At 39.8% G+C, this 15,918-nt stretch overlaps 1 protein-coding gene across 2 annotated transcripts in view; it reads right to left on the minus strand.

Annotated features, from left to right (window-relative positions):
- Positions 1–11,549, minus strand: part of snrka (SNF related kinase a) — a 68,233-nt gene extending 56,684 nt beyond the window's left edge. Inside the window, exons 1-2 of one of the 2 annotated variants that reach the window (XM_023278058.3) lie at positions 11,312–11,549; positions 9,835–10,544 (exon numbers count right to left, since the gene is read on the minus strand). In XM_023278058.3, coding sequence (XP_023133826.2) covers positions 9,835–10,423 — 589 coding nt within the window. In that variant the 5' untranslated portion in view covers positions 10,424–10,544; positions 11,312–11,549. Of the gene's footprint in view, positions 1–9,834; positions 10,549–11,311 lie in introns of both variants that reach the window. The other variant, XM_023278057.3, reaches the window with a different exon arrangement.
- Positions 11,550–15,918: the final 4,369 nt, after the last annotated feature.

A 15,918-nucleotide genomic window follows, 5' to 3' on the forward strand; every position in this document is an offset into this window, starting at 1 on the left:
CACCAAATTTTATACAAATCCATCCAACAGGTGCTGAGACAATTCATTCAAAACCACAAACGTGATTCGAATCGGTACTACTGATGGAAAGGCAGAGGATCATCCAATTTAGGAGGACCCATCTTCTGAGGATCAAATCCAATAATTACAATCATGACAGGAGAGTCAACAGTAAGAAAGAAATGACTGGTCCTCCACGTAATTGGAGTATTTCACCTGTTAGCAATGTGGACTTAGGCTTAGGGTCATCCTGAAATTCAGTCTGGCAGTGGAACCTTTGACTCAGACCAAGTCCTCATGTCTTCAGATTGAGTGCAGTGCACAACCCGTGCCACCTGTCACCCCATCCATTCACATGTCTCTCTCTCAGGAGCCCAGCTAGCTTTGACTAATCCCCGCCATAACTGACTGACAGCTGACCATTTGCTCTCCCAGCCACCATGCCTAAGTAGGCCTCTATCCTTCCTTGGCTTTGTAAATCCCTCTGTCACACACTCACGTACGCACGCACGCACAAACACACACACACACACAGTAATACAGATGCAGATCAAGTTACCCACTGTCTTACACTGCACTCTTTTAAATTAATGCAAGAGGTGCAAGGGGCCCTTGGGCATAGTTGCTCTACAATTTCAAGAATCTGGGACTACAGCAAGAAGTTCAGATCCACATTTTACTGTGTACAGGAAGAGCAATTCTCACATGAAGCGTGCTCCTGATGCTCTAGCGAATTTCCTTCTGCAGCAGATACGAAGAACTAGACCAGACCTGCCAACTTGGGGCTTCATTAGTAATACAGGTATTAATGGAAATTGAACATGAAGCATGCCTTCTGACTTCATTCACATGCAGCACTCCTCCACAGCCTTCTCTCCCTCATGGCACTCAGCTTCAGTGTCACCTAGAGTTTAAATGGAACACACAGTATCGCAGCCAACACCACAGTGGTGTGAATGTAAGAGTGTATTTTTCTGGAAACTGCTTTTGAAAACTTTTTTGGTCTTATATTAGAGGACTGTACAGCTATATCTTGAAATCTTAAGATATTGTTTATGGATGGAGAGTACAACAGTCTTCTACAAAAAATTCCAGGTTGTTTGCATTCTTATGTCGCGTTCACAAAAAGGGTTGCCCAACAAGGTTTTTCCAGGGTCAATGCCGATACCAGCTATTCCTAATCATAGAGACCAGTAACTGATAATGAAATATAAATTTGAAGTAAAAAGAAGAATCTTGGTGTTAATGTTTAGAATAACGCATACTCTACACAAAAAAATGGATTTGCTTATTTATGTTTTACATATGTTTAATAAAAAAAATAGTTTATACCATTTATCCTTCAATATTGATGGGCTATTATTCAAGACCAATCAGATAGTGGTGTAGGTAAGATACTGACAGGAGCAGTTGCATCAGAGCCAAAGCAATGCATTTTTAAACTCTTTTTTTTTTAGGGATTGGTGGAAAAAAATGCAATAATCTGAAATATGCTGGATCTGTCAATCAGGCAGGCAGACAATTTGCTAAGCCCCATTTCAAACTACACAATATCACCACGATAACAACCCAACCCAAAACACAACTGATTATTTTATCCCGTGTGGTGTATCAAAGTGAACAACAACCAATGCTGCATCTTGGATGCCTCACAATTGCCCCTGCCAGTTTTTTTTACCTTCTCTTGCATTTTATGACAGCTTCCAAAGCATGACTAACAATGATCAATAGCAGCACAGACATCCCACGGCAAGGTATGACAGTATCATCCACACTGTTTCAGACATTACTGTTTCTTTACATTCTTATTGATCAAAGTTGGTCCACAAAACATCCTTCCCAATGGCATCACACAGGTATCAAAAGATGGCAAGCTATGATTGGCAAGGTATTCACATGTAGTCATGTCATGTCACAACAAAATCTATTATTCTATAATTGCCTAAACTGAGACAGTGACCATATATTCAGACAAAAATATTATGTAGTATTAGTTAGGCATTAATTTTGCTAAGTTAGCAAGTGTTTTAAGTCCGTTCATAGGGAATCTTTCAGAGTCAGCTGGCATATAAATTGGTCTGTTGGACCAGTTTAACCTGCAGGAGTTTCTGAACACTCTTGGAACAGGAAATATGCCACTGGAAACTACTTCATAGCATCTCTTCACATCTTTTCTGCAGAAATGAGGCAGGGAGAAAATCTGTCAAACAGCCAAGAATTACAGTTGTCACATGTGATGAGCTCAAAAGAGAAAACAAGTTCTCTGACAGTAGCAGCAATCAATATAGACAAATGCAGGTATTATGGATATCTACATAAGAAAAGGTTTCAAACTTAGGAAAACATCCCCAACAGGACGAGTGCAGAAGGACTTTTTTTGTCATTAAAAAGATGTTTTCTTATAGTCTGTGCTGTTCTTTACTACTCCAAACCCTAAACACTAAACACATTTTCATACAACTTCCATTTTTGTCTGTGAAGGCATTTGCACTAATGCAAATACATTATACTATACCAATTATCACAATCCTGTGAGTCAAGATGTCAAAGAAATATTTTGTTTGTATTTTTTGAGGAACAGCGTTACCCAACAACACAAATCTCTTTTCAGCTTTATAGCCCATTCCTTATCAACATTTTTATTGTTAAGACATATTTGGTATGGAAGGTATTAGAAAGGTTCAGCATGACGACAATTTGTACAATTACTCGACTGTAGACCTGCTTAGGCTCCATAAAGGGGGAGATGTAGATAAGAACTAGTAAGGGTACTGTACGGCAGGGTCAGAAACCATATAACATTTACTGTATGTTTGCTTTATGTAGTGCTGGGCGATATGGAAAAAAATCATATATTACGATATGGATTATTTTATATCACGATAATGATATATATGAGGATATACCACAACAAAGTATGTTTTCTGTTATTCTCTGAAAAGTTTGACAAAAATTTCATTGCATACTTTTCTCCATGAAACTTTAACCTGTTGCTAGGGCTGGACCCGAGTATTCGGTCCCCATGGTGGTATGTGGATATTAATTTTGAGATCCGAATATTCGCCCCCTCCTACCTCCACCCTCACCCCGTCGGGCGTTACGAACGGAGCCAAAAATTCGGCTCTTTCCTCCGTTAGCTCACCGCCTCTGACCTCACGGACCGAACCAAATATTCAAGTCATTCCTTCGTCCGTCCGTCAAATTCCTCCCCCCCGGACGTTAAGGAGGGGACCTAATATCCGGAGCCCAGAAACTGTTATTCGGGGCAGCCCTACCTGTTGCACGTCCATCGCTCAGCACTCATGAGTTAAGTAACGTAAAGCATGTTGCAAACCTGCATGAGAATCAAAGAACGTAAAGCAGCGTCATGTCGCAAAAACCACAAGACGGAGTTTCTTTGCGAAAAATCTCTTTTTTATTCTACTTTATTTTCACGTATATAAACTTAGAGTATGCATAGTGACAAGAAAACACTTATACAATCGTCGCAGGCTATTTAATGATAAATTTGCTGTAATAATTGATAAAATCAGGTTAGAAACGATAGAAACGATAGAAGAGAAATGGCACCATAGACACTTTTCTATCGTTCTCACGATATGTATCGTCATATCACCCAGCACTAGGTTTATGTTTTAACTGAAGGAATGTTGCCCATTGCTCCCAGCAGATCTTATGTTTGTCTGCTGACATTTTTTTTCCAGTGTAACAGAAGCTTGAGGGATGCTTAAGTCGCATGCTTCATGTAAATCACAAATACAACAACTTTTCCAGCTCGGTCAATCATAAAATGCATTCTTGCAATATAGTATTTTGAATTTCCAGAGTTTCTGCTCAGGTTTTTACTCTACACCAATTGAAAACATTAAAAACTGTGTGACAACACAGTTGGTATCAGGTTTTCTGTATGTACTTGAAAAGACCATTGTTTGAACAAATAGCTATTTATGATGTTATTAGTCACACTTTCTCAACAATTACAAGTGGAAGTGTCTGCTGGGACAGACGCCTTTTGATTAAGGTCTGATTACAGAGTGGCCACACTTCAGAGGCGACGGGGAAAAGTGCTGCTTTATTCTATGCAAGAAAAGAAGCATGAATAAAATGCAGCTCTATTTTAAAATTCATTAACTCAAGATTTAGCAAGATAGCAGAAACACCAATTAATCCTATAAGCCAAAGGGTTTCATTTGAATAATATGATGGCTGTGTTACTTCTGCAGTCACACTGAAAAAATTAATTCATAAAAACTAAGCACACATTGTGGTTTGGTCCAGCTGCCTTTTGTCGCCCTGCCTGATGAACCTGTTCGACTACTGATTTCTTACGAATCTTTAGTCAGGTTAAGATGCTGAGTTTTGCAATACATACCATTTCCAAGTATCTCATTTCAAAGTGTCTTTGAAACTGTTAAAACTGTCATACTGCAGTATGTATATCACTGTGTACATGCATTAATTTATCCGGGTCTATCATTACGAAATGAATCAGGCACAGAGAAAATGCACCTCAAAGGAAGCGTAAAGTGTCAGTGTGCTATTATGTGCTATTATTCATTTACTGTTTGTCTACAGTCAGTGTCAATCCAAATGCCGTTTTCTGTGCATAAACCAAGTCCAACCACAACAAGAGGAAATCTTCTGACTTATTTGCAAAATCCGCATCATTCATCAGCTCCCTATTTTGGAATGTGGTCTGCTTTTGGCACAGTGGTTGCATTAATAAAAGGCCAGGCACCAGAGTTGACTTTAAGCACAGTGCTGCTGGAGAGTGTTCAGATTCATGACACACAATCCAGAGTGGAGAAATGACAGATATAGTGGGACAGAAACCACCACAGAGGGAAAATATTAGCTTAATTTATGAAGCTAAACCAGAGTGTATTTATAGTGTTATACATCATCTCTTTTTAGGGTCCAAGCACTGAGTGATGTGAAGGCCTTCTGGAATCTGTAAGGATTGTCCAAATGTATAAAACCTCCCCATAGAGCCATGCCGCAAGTACAACATGAAGTAAGCCATTTTAAATCTAAATCTTTTTGCCATTTGCAGCTCTTGTACTTGAAAAACTTCTCCTAAAGAATTAGAGCAACTTCAGACATGGTCAGTGTCAGACATTTGTGATGCAAAGTTGTCAAAATTGTGACTTTATACTGAATGCTGCTGCCCTCGTGACCTGGTGAATTTCAATGTTTTAGCAAAAAAAAGTGAAGTTGTTGGAACGCAAACATGCATTGTTGAATCTGTCACAAAGTTCACAGGTTTGATAAGGCTTCTTGCCTGAAAACATACACGTAACATCAATATATAATTGGCACTATATAAATAAAATAAAACTGAATAAGTTATGGCCATAGCAACACCTACTGAACACAACCCAACACAACCCAGTGGACACTGAAAAATATATAAAACGTGCAATATGCCATGTCCACCATCACACAATTCAGGCAGCATATACAACTCATTCCTGCAAAGAAAGACGTCATGAAATTTCACAGTTGTGTCAATCAGCATCCCATTAGCATCCCTAACATGTACAAAGGTACAAGGGCTTGATGTTCTGCTAGAATCTACTCTTATGCTAATAAAACAAAAGCCAACAGGGTCTTGGCAGGTTTTCCATGACCCTTATTTAACACATCTGTAACATTGAGTTAAAAAGGACCAGTGTTCTATGTAACACAAAACCTGAAACAAACAAAGACAGGGGGTGGGGGTGTTATATATTTCACAGGTGAAGGAATAAAACACCATAGTTCAGTCCAGATCCATTGCAATATAGTGATTTGTTTTTAAAACCCATGTTGGAATCCTGCTTGGCTGTGTTCCTCCACTGGACAGTACATGCATACAAAAGTACACAAACACCAAAGCTGTTGAGTCATTATGTCTTATTTAGTCCTGTGTAATTATGATATTATGTGGTGTTTTGTCCTGAGCTCATAAATATAAATAATGACTAAAGCAGTAATTGCATAAACTTACTTCTATCTATCCCTGGTAGAAAGACTAACAAATACTTTGTTTTCAGTGGAAAATGGTCCACATAATGAGGAAGGTGGTCTTTGGCCCAGTGGTGGGAACCAGATGAATGTGTTCTAATCAAAGCCAGCCAGTCTGTGTCAACACAGGACTGTATAATCGCCGCATCCTGCCTCTCTCTCATCCTCTCCTGGCCTAGTCCAAACAATAGCATGGATTAACTGTTCTTCCCATCTACTGGCAGCAGGCAACAGTTACCAGGACTGCAATTAAGAGCCCCTCTAGCTGCTCTCTGGAGACACAGTTCCAATGCCCTCTTGGTACCATCACTAAAGCCTGCTAAACAGCTCTGCAGGGCACAGATACACAGTACAATAAATAGGATGATAGGAGTAGTCAAAGGCTACTTGTAGACAGAAAGGTTTTGTAAGTTAAGGGATTTCCATCAGCTAAAGCACATCAAGTGCACAAAATATTTAACCTCTTAATACAAGCTTTAACTTGTCTCTGTCTATCAGTTGGTCCATGAGCATAAGACATCACCCTCTGTGATGAAACTACTAATTGTCAGTGACTGCACTGCACCACCTCTGGTGAGATGTATATATAGAATGTGATTCTTAACTATGTAATACATGTGGTCTATTCACTTTTATCTCAAAAAACTTATCCAAAACAGACCAATCTTATTTTTCCTCCAAGTAAGCAGATAAACATGGCTCTACTCCGCATGGACAGCCACTAATGATCTCAAACTAAACCTTTCTGGGACCTGGGCTACACATGTGCAGACAATAGGCACTTTCACCTCAGTACAATCACTTTCAGAGCAGCAAACACATGAGGCTAATGGTTTTAACCAAAGCATCAAAAAGCCCCACAACAGCCACTGCAACACTTGACTAAACTACGCTGTGATGCAAACAAAAAACAGAGAACCAGAAAACAACCATCAACAGCTCTAAGTACTCTCCACCCAACAACTGGAGAGAAATGTGGTGGTATAACACAGCCGAAAGTAGTACCTATGCAATTACCATCAGTGGCACTAAGTGCATCTCACACAATAGCCACCTGGCAGAAAGCAGAGATCGTTAGGCCCACTAAACAGTTCAGCACAATAAAGCATGGTGAGCTGCATATGGGCAATCGATAATTCTGAGTGCAGGGTGCAGCAGTACACTACAAATTCATGGAATAAAAAAGGAAAACTATACAGCTATAAAACAGTTGAACATAAAGCAGATAAGGTACACTTTGAACTAGATGATCCAGGCTCTAAATGTGTATGAATTTCCGAAGCAGGATCTGGAGCTGCACGGGAAATCTATTAAATACTGGAAAGAAAAGCATAAGATAACTGATGACTCTAGGCTTTCAAATGCTGACCTACTCAATAGAGTAAGATAATGATAAGCTATTAACTACTACAGCAAACACTGAACTGTTGGGCTAAGAATATATCAGCAAAGGTATGCCTGTCAAGACTTAAACAGAATTTAAATTTCACACTGAAGACCATGTAAAGACGCTGAGCATCACTTTGTTCAGCCATGCCCACCTTAATTTACACATCACTATGCTTTACTACACACTGAGCTGAGCAATATGGGCAGTTTTTACAAAATGTCTATGAGGGAACAATAGCCAAACTTTGTCTAGCAAATGTGCAAAAAAACAGCAAGAGAAAATGTGAATTAATAGATGCTTCAATCCACTCTTGTTTCACAAAATATTAAATGTTGGGCACATCAACATTATCAGTCATTGACTGATTTAGCAGTGCCATCCTTACAACAAATGAAAACTAGGGGAAAAGGTGATGGATATGAAGTAGTTGGACTAGCTATGTCCGTTTCATATATTACTTGTAAAAAGTGGCACTTGAAAAGTGGCAGTTTTTTTTTTAAATCACTCCACATGGATCTAATCTCTTTGTTAGTTGATAGTTTTCTCTCTGGCAGATATGTAAGTACAGTGCTTTAATACGACAACTTTGTTTCCACTTGGTTGCGTTTGCTTTTGACTGATTAACAAAATTTTCAATTCTGCAAAGTGAAATTGGGCATAAAATTAGCTGGGTGGAAACACATTTGATTTTGCGCATTGCAACAATATTGCTGTCAATATCACCGATGATTTCAACAACTTTAATGTTTGGTCTTATACTTCATCTCTTCCATTAGACAGCATGACCAAGCCAAGTGCCAAAAAAACCACTGCATAAGGAACAACATCTACTCAAACAAAAACTAACGAGAAATAACTGTACCTTACTGTTTTGCATCCCAGTTGGTACCAAAACAGTACCAATTAATGACCTCAACTCACAGTATTTTATCATACCCTGGGTTTCAATTTCAAGAATGTTAGAATTTCAGCATTCAGTTCTACGTTGTCAGTCATAACACAGCTCATATTACAGGCCTGTAAGCCTGACCACTTGTGGCTTCTGTACCAACCACACATTCACCTAACCTTTGGGTAACTGTGCACCACATGCAGCCATCAGTAGCAACAGGTAAGATAGACAATGTAGAATTCTTAGTCAGCCTTTTATTCACTCATGTGCCTTGATATTCCCTACATCACCTACACACCAAAGTAACACCTCTAGTCACCTCTTAAAGATGCAGCACCAGTATGATGCCGTGAACAATTGCTCAAGCAGAACAGAGCCAAACTGCAAAGAAATGTACTATTCCCTCTACTGTCCACAGTCAAACATACAATATGAAAGCTCTTGGATGAGTGAGTATGCATGGGTTTGTGATTGTGTGTATGTGTGTATGTGTGTCTGCAATGTTCTACAAAAAAGTAACCACAGTTTCCTCAATAGCTCTGCCGCACCCCTCAAGTTTGTGAAAATTGCGATCGAAAAAGGGGAGGCAAATAACATCCATTTGACTGCCTTTGAAAGCATTCTCTACATGAAGACATAATCATGAGGCTGATTTCAGATTCCTACAGGATTAAACACATCAACTGAAAAACAAGCTTAACAGGTTACATTTCATTATCCAATTCAAGAGATGGACTAGATCATATGGTTCAGTACCTGATGTGTAAATATATCATGTCATGTCACTGAAGGACACACAATCTGTCTGTCTGTCAGTCCTCATAGAAAATCAATGAGACAGTTAATTCAGTGCAATGGGACACCCATGGACATCAGTGCTCGTGAAGCCGACCTTGTAGCACAGGGCCTATGGCAATGCAAAACGATCAGCACTCTTAGCAACATACTAGTGGAACACACAGCTTGATATTTAAAACAAGTCTGACTCTGAATATTCTGTTACACAGGGCCTTAGCACATGATTGATAGACCAAAGCTATCTAAACTCAAAACCGGACCTGGGTAAACACGTGTTCAGGGTTTGTAAGCAAACCAGCAGCCAAGGTGTTTCAGCACAGCGTGACAGAAATGTGTGAAACAGGTGCTCGCTACACTGCCAACCTCATTACACCGCTGTGTTGAAGCTGGGTTTTAATATGAGTTTGATAAAGATGTCCTGTGTAGTTTAATGTCAAAAGTGTATGTTCTAACAGAGACAGATTTTTTGTAAGAGGTCACGGAGTTAATAGGTGGAATAGACACTGAGTTGGTTCCACTGGGAACAAGTCTCATGCTTCCAACTTAAAACAGTCAATGGAACATGCAAGATGATAGGACTAAAATGTCTGGGTGAAAGCAATATACTTTCATAAATGGGCTGCATCAAAGATCTACCTCACATCCTGCCTGATCGTACTGCACTGTAAGTGCAAAGACATGTTCTAATCAACAGCGTGATTCATTTTATTACTTTAACATCATTCATCAGCCTACATGTTTTGCATACCTACGGCTGGAGCATCATACTCATCACCCAGCAGTATTTCCGGTGCAGAATACGCCAGAGATCCGCAACTTGTGGTCAGCTTTTTCCCCGGCTGAAACTTGTTACTGAATCCAAAATCAGTGAGCTTGACTAGTCCTTGTTTTTCGAAGAACACCACATTCTCAGGCTTGAGGTCCCTGTGCACCACATGTAGCCGATGGCAGTAGGATATAGCATGGACAATTTGGGCAAAATATTTCTTTGCCAGTTCTTCATTCAAACCCTCCTCATGTTTCATGATGTAGTCAAACATATCCCCTCCATCACCTAGCTCCAAGATGAGGTAAAGCTTCGTCTGAGTGTCTATCACTTCATACAGGCGCACAATATTGGGGTGCTGTACCAGCTTCATGCATCGGACTTCCTGGAAAAGGTGGCCTGTCGCCACAGTGTCCAGCTTAGTCTTGTCGATGACTTTTACCGCCACCTTCTCGCCAGTGAAGACATGGCGTGCCAACTTGACCACGGCAAAGTGGCCACGGCCCAGCGTCTTGTCCAAGTCATACAAGCCAGCGATCTTGCCATCATAGCCTCGCTTGAAGCCTGCCATAGCTGGAGAGGGTGAAGGGGAGAGGGAAGCCCCTGCTGTAGGCAGCAGCGGGTTGGCTGAGTTGTGTGGGTCCAGCTTACTTTAGTTCACCGAAGGCTGAATGAAAAACCCATGGCTCCAGCTTCCTAAGTGACATAAGACACAAAATTATTACAGCTGCAAAATGACAATGAATGCATGACAGAAGTTAATATGGAAAATGAAACGCACGAGTCCCATTGTATTTGTAGTCTGGCAGAAGTACCTGCCCCCTCCCTTAGACAGAGTGAAGAGTTATGCAGAATAGCGCTCGAATGTGTGACAGAGTGAAATAGGTTCAATTAAGCATAGGGAACAAATATTTATGAGCAAAAATAATGCGCACGTTAGTGCAAAAAACGGTATGCTGAACCCCTCCTTGCTGAATGTTGTGGGGAGGCGCTGGGCTTGTTTTGACAGGAAGGCTGCTGTACTAACGCACTAGCTAGTTTATCCTCATGTCCTGCCTCGTGTTGCTACAATGAAGATTAAAAGTTTTCTCTAACCATGATGACTAAGCTTCCTTCTACCACAGCAGAGTTTCGCGGACAAGTCCAGAAGTCAGCTGTATAACGGGCCCGGTGACAGCACAACCAACTAACGTTAGCCTGACGTTACCAGGGGCTAGCTCGTTGTTCATTGATTGATCAACGTTAGCTTACTGGATGACTGACGTTCACTGCTTTTGGTCGTTAAGGTTAGAACGTCACAAGCCCACCGTTCAGGAATATCTAAACAAACTCATTTCTACCCTTGTAACTGAGGGCTGGACACACAGGTACACAGGTGTTGCTTTAAATATCACACGGCTAGCCGCAGATAGCATGTAGCATGTAGCAAGCTAAAGTTACTACGGCTCGCTCAGCTCACCTCTCCAGCTTCTCTTCGGTAAACATAAAGCCCAGATTCCAGTATTCGCCGGGTAGCTTGGGGCGTTTGGGCGCTGTTTACAGGGGCCTATCGCAAATTATATATGAGAGAACGAGGGTGATACAGCCTCTTCGAGATGACCGCGGCACTCAGAAGGTGCCTATGCCCACGGTTCATCCGTAAAACGAGGTATTGCATCGTTGGCAACGGCTGCCCTAATCGGAATGGTTGTATCCTCCCAGCCGAGGCGGTGGGGCTGTGATGCTGCCTTCCAGTGCTCAACAGAAGCATCGACATTTCCAACCATTCCGAGTTTTCCCAGAATTACTAAATTTCACTACAATTAGTGAAGTAATCTAGTTGTTTTTCACTGTTTAAACGATAATAATCACAAATATCTATAGATCAATAAAGACATAGTAAATAAACTTAACATTACATTGTAACTAAATCATAAGATGAACCTTTTTTCTTTTCAGGAACCAATAGAAGTGCAAAACAATCTCTTAAATTGGAAGATTTTATTACCATTATTACCTAAAATTTTTACCTGCGGAGCAAGTTGTATATATTCACAATTAGGCAGTTCCGCCTTAGGTTTTTACGAGGAGTACTTGAAGGCATCTTAAGAGCATCACACACCGCATTCAACTCTGACGTCAAACAAAGTCTTTGATGGGGAATGGGCGCAGAAAAACACAGAATTGTTAGAATAAGTATGTATCTGATATTGCTGTGGCCGCTTGGCTTTAATGACGGTTAGAGTTTCAAATTAGAGGTGTTTTTCCACGTACGTATAACAGGGCATGCAATATATCGTTCTTTAATCAATCTATATTTGAATCTAAAAACGCCCAAATCCTGCCCAATGTGATGCAGTCCTCAAGATTTGTGTTCCATAATACAAAATTTGCTCACTAATCTGATTTGATTTGGGTTTGAGCACTGCTTGTGGGTGTTGATTGCGCTTTCCAATAAAGATCATACAGTGACACCTAGTGACAGATACTCAGAATTTTTTTTGCATTTACCTTCTCTGATTTAGTGTTTACAACGATACAGCCTTGTAAGAAAATATTTAAGCTCAACAAATATATTTGCACACTTACATTTGCTCACAGAAATGTAACCATTATGTCTTTTCCACAGCAAACATCTCAATAGAACAAGGAGAGATGTTTAGCTAGACTTGTGCTTTTCCTGCACTAATGACAGAGTTGACGTGTGACATACTGTGAAAACACCTGACAAAACCAAAAGAAAATGCAAATGAACATAAATACAATTGTTTGCATGCAGTTGTACTCCATAATACATTTCAGTAATTTAACAACATTCTGTCACTTTAACAACATTTTTCAGGCTTTGTGGCATCTGTAAAAAAAAATCTCAGAAATGCCGCTGACCTCGATTAAAGATTGAAATGGTTTAGGCTTAGAGGTATGCTCCCTCTAATCTGTGGGTCTGTTTGTCTTTGTCCTTGTACTATTGTTTGGAGAATCTGGGGATCAGGTAATCACGCTCTGTCTGGAGGTACACAAAGCTTCAGACCTGGACTTTCAGGCCTCTTGTGCGCTTGGTTGTGTGTGTTGTTATTTGTCAGTAGCAACGCTGCACTCCTGCCATGTGAAAGGGAAGCTAATGAAAAAGAATTTTCTCTTGTTAATGACTTACAAGTCATCAGACATCTAAAGATGAAAGGTATCAGTCTTCTTGTGCTTTTTCTTTCTCATTACTGAAGATTCAAACAGTCTTTTGTAATAAGTGTTGACTAAACTAAGCAGAAAGAAACAAATTTTAGCTATATTTCTGCAGAGATGGTAACGCTACCTAGCATGACCTAAAATACTTTCCATGGCTACTATAGAGGTTATGAGTGTAATTTGAGTTATGGCTGGACATGTGGGTTGAAATATTGTCAGTTTCAGCATTTAAATACCTTTAGCAATACAGATACTATTATAAAAATTTGGATACATCAGAGCACACATGTGGACTCCACACAGAAAGGTTGTTGGATTGAGGTCTGAGCACCAACTCAGCCACTCCAGAACATTCACCTTGTTTTCTTTGCTGTACAGTTTTGGCTGTATGCATTGGGTCATTGTCTTGCTAGAAAACAAATCCCCCAAGTCACCATTCTCTTACAGACTGATGATGCTGCTGCCACCATGCTTTACAGTCTAGAGGGTGTGCTTGTACTCATGTGCAGTGTTTGGTGCCAATCAAGCATAGCATCTAGTCTGAGTCGAGACTTAATGTGAGCTATTCCAACAGTAGCTTTTCTTACTACTCTCCCATAAAGCTGGTCACACAGTTTTTGAGGATGGCCTGCTGTAAGAATATTCATGCTTGTGCCATATTCCTTTCATTTCTTCATAATGGATTTAACTGCACTCCAAGGGATATTCAGTGACTTGGAAAATTTCTTGTATCCATCCTCTGACTTGTGTTTTTCAACAACCTTTTAACAGAGTTGCTTGGAGTGGTCTTTTGTCTTCATGGCAAAGTTGTAGCCCAGAGTACTGATTCACTGGGCCTTACAGATACATGTGTATTTATATTCCAATCATTTGAGACACTTATATGATCTCTATTTTAGTAATTGTGTGACAATTAGCAGCACCTGTGTTAAGTCTGGTGAGCCAGTTAAAAGGTAGTCACTTATTTCACGTTCTTATATTTGTAGTTTATTAACATTACCATGTAGAAATTTGTTTTCACGTCATTTGTTTTCACTTTTCATAAATTCTTGTCCAAAAGAAGTCTAATTAAATTGACCTATATTAAATGTTGAAACATTAAATTGTTCCTTGGAGAAAACTTCCACTGGGGTTGAAGCTATGCTAACTGACCGCTGGCACAGACATCTGTGATATCATTCATTGAATCTAACTCTTGGCATGATAGTACTTTACCCAGAGTTGGGCAATTCCTTCAAAAGGCAAATTATTGCTTCTTACCATTCCCCATTGTTTTGAAACTTAACTATAATTTTTAGTCCTTCAAAGGAAGCCCTGTGGGCAAGAACTGACAGTTTTGTTACATTCCTTCTGGTCCTGCTTTTTCTTTCTGTTGATAGGGAGTTAGGTTATAATCAAAGTTATGTGGTCAGATAAATCTTCCTGCAGAATATTCTCAGCAAGTTGGCAATTCATGTGTGGCACCCAGAGAATGGTAACAGTCATAAACGCTGGACAAACAGAGTCAAATGACTGCTGTTATGATGTGGGTCCATGATTTCAACCACAAAGGAAAAGGCCACGACTGCATATCTATATTTTATCCTGATGGCTGTGGTTTCTTGTAGGGTTATCTTTTGGAAGAATGGGGCACATAGTTCCAGAAAAAGCTTATAGGACATGGAGCAATAAAGCAGTTCTGGAAGTCTGGTGTGAAACAAACATAGTCATGCACTGTATTATTTATATTCTTTAATTTATAGCTTCAAGTTATAACTAGAGCATATAAGACAAAGACAAGGAGACTTGAGCTTTCTTTCTGAGATAATATTTATGCATACTGATATTCCAAGGAGCAGCAATAAGAACAACAGTACTGGTGGTTTACTTTGCTTTTCTTTTTTCAAACTCAAGGTGGGAGTGTTGCTTTGTATTTGATTTGTCACCACACAGTGTGTGGCTGCATTTCTCTGAAGACAGGAATTACAGTTTGCTCCTCAACAGATCCACAAGATTTTGTATATGAAAAAAAACTCTACAGTAGATGTTTTATGATCAGCTCATAATTCCTTGGGATCACATCTATCAAAAGACCCATTCCACTCTGACAATAATACATTAGTTGTGCATTTTTCTTCTTTCTTTCTTTTCTTCCATTAAGGATCTAAAATTTCATTACGCATGCTACAAATATGCAAATTATATAGAGACCTTTATCTTGTATTATTAAAAGAACAATACACACACGCGCACGCACGCACGCACGCACGCACACGCACACACACACGCACACACACACACACAAACACACACACACACACACACACACACACACACACACCAGTTTTTCATTTCCCATTCCAGAAGCATTAATCAAGGTCATCCATGCCTGTGTCTCCTTCTCTGTGACTCATTTGTTTTCTGCATTGGTTGGATATAAAATGTTGATTGCAAGGAACTTTTACAAGAAAAAAAATCTGAAAAAGCACACATGCCAGTTCAGACACTGCTCAGGTACTGCCAGTTTATTGACATGTTACTCTATTTCTTATTGACCAGTGTTTCTGCTCTGACCTTTGATGGGAAACATAGCCATGCCTGGCTACTGTATATGAACTGTATATCAGTTTGGTTTTCTTGAAATGGAGTCACCTCCCTGGACTTCAAAATCTTTAAACTATTTTTAAAGCACAAATATCAGGGTGAACAATTTAAACCACACAGACAGGCTTTTATTGTGAAGCCTAAGGATTGTTATCAACATGCTTTTGTCTCTTTTCATTAAGTTTCTTTTATGTCATGTAAGATTCTTGACATGTTTGATGTTTGTGTCTTCTCATTTGCTCCTATTTATGGTCTAACCTTTGCTCATGGTGGAGCACAATTAAGCACTTTAGCATTGCCTTCATTGCTTTCAGAGTAAAA

The sequence above is a fragment of the Amphiprion ocellaris genome, chromosome 9, assembly GCF_022539595.1.
Source record: "Amphiprion ocellaris isolate individual 3 ecotype Okinawa chromosome 9, ASM2253959v1, whole genome shotgun sequence".
In the NCBI taxonomy this organism is placed as follows: domain Eukaryota; kingdom Metazoa; phylum Chordata; class Actinopteri; family Pomacentridae; genus Amphiprion; species Amphiprion ocellaris.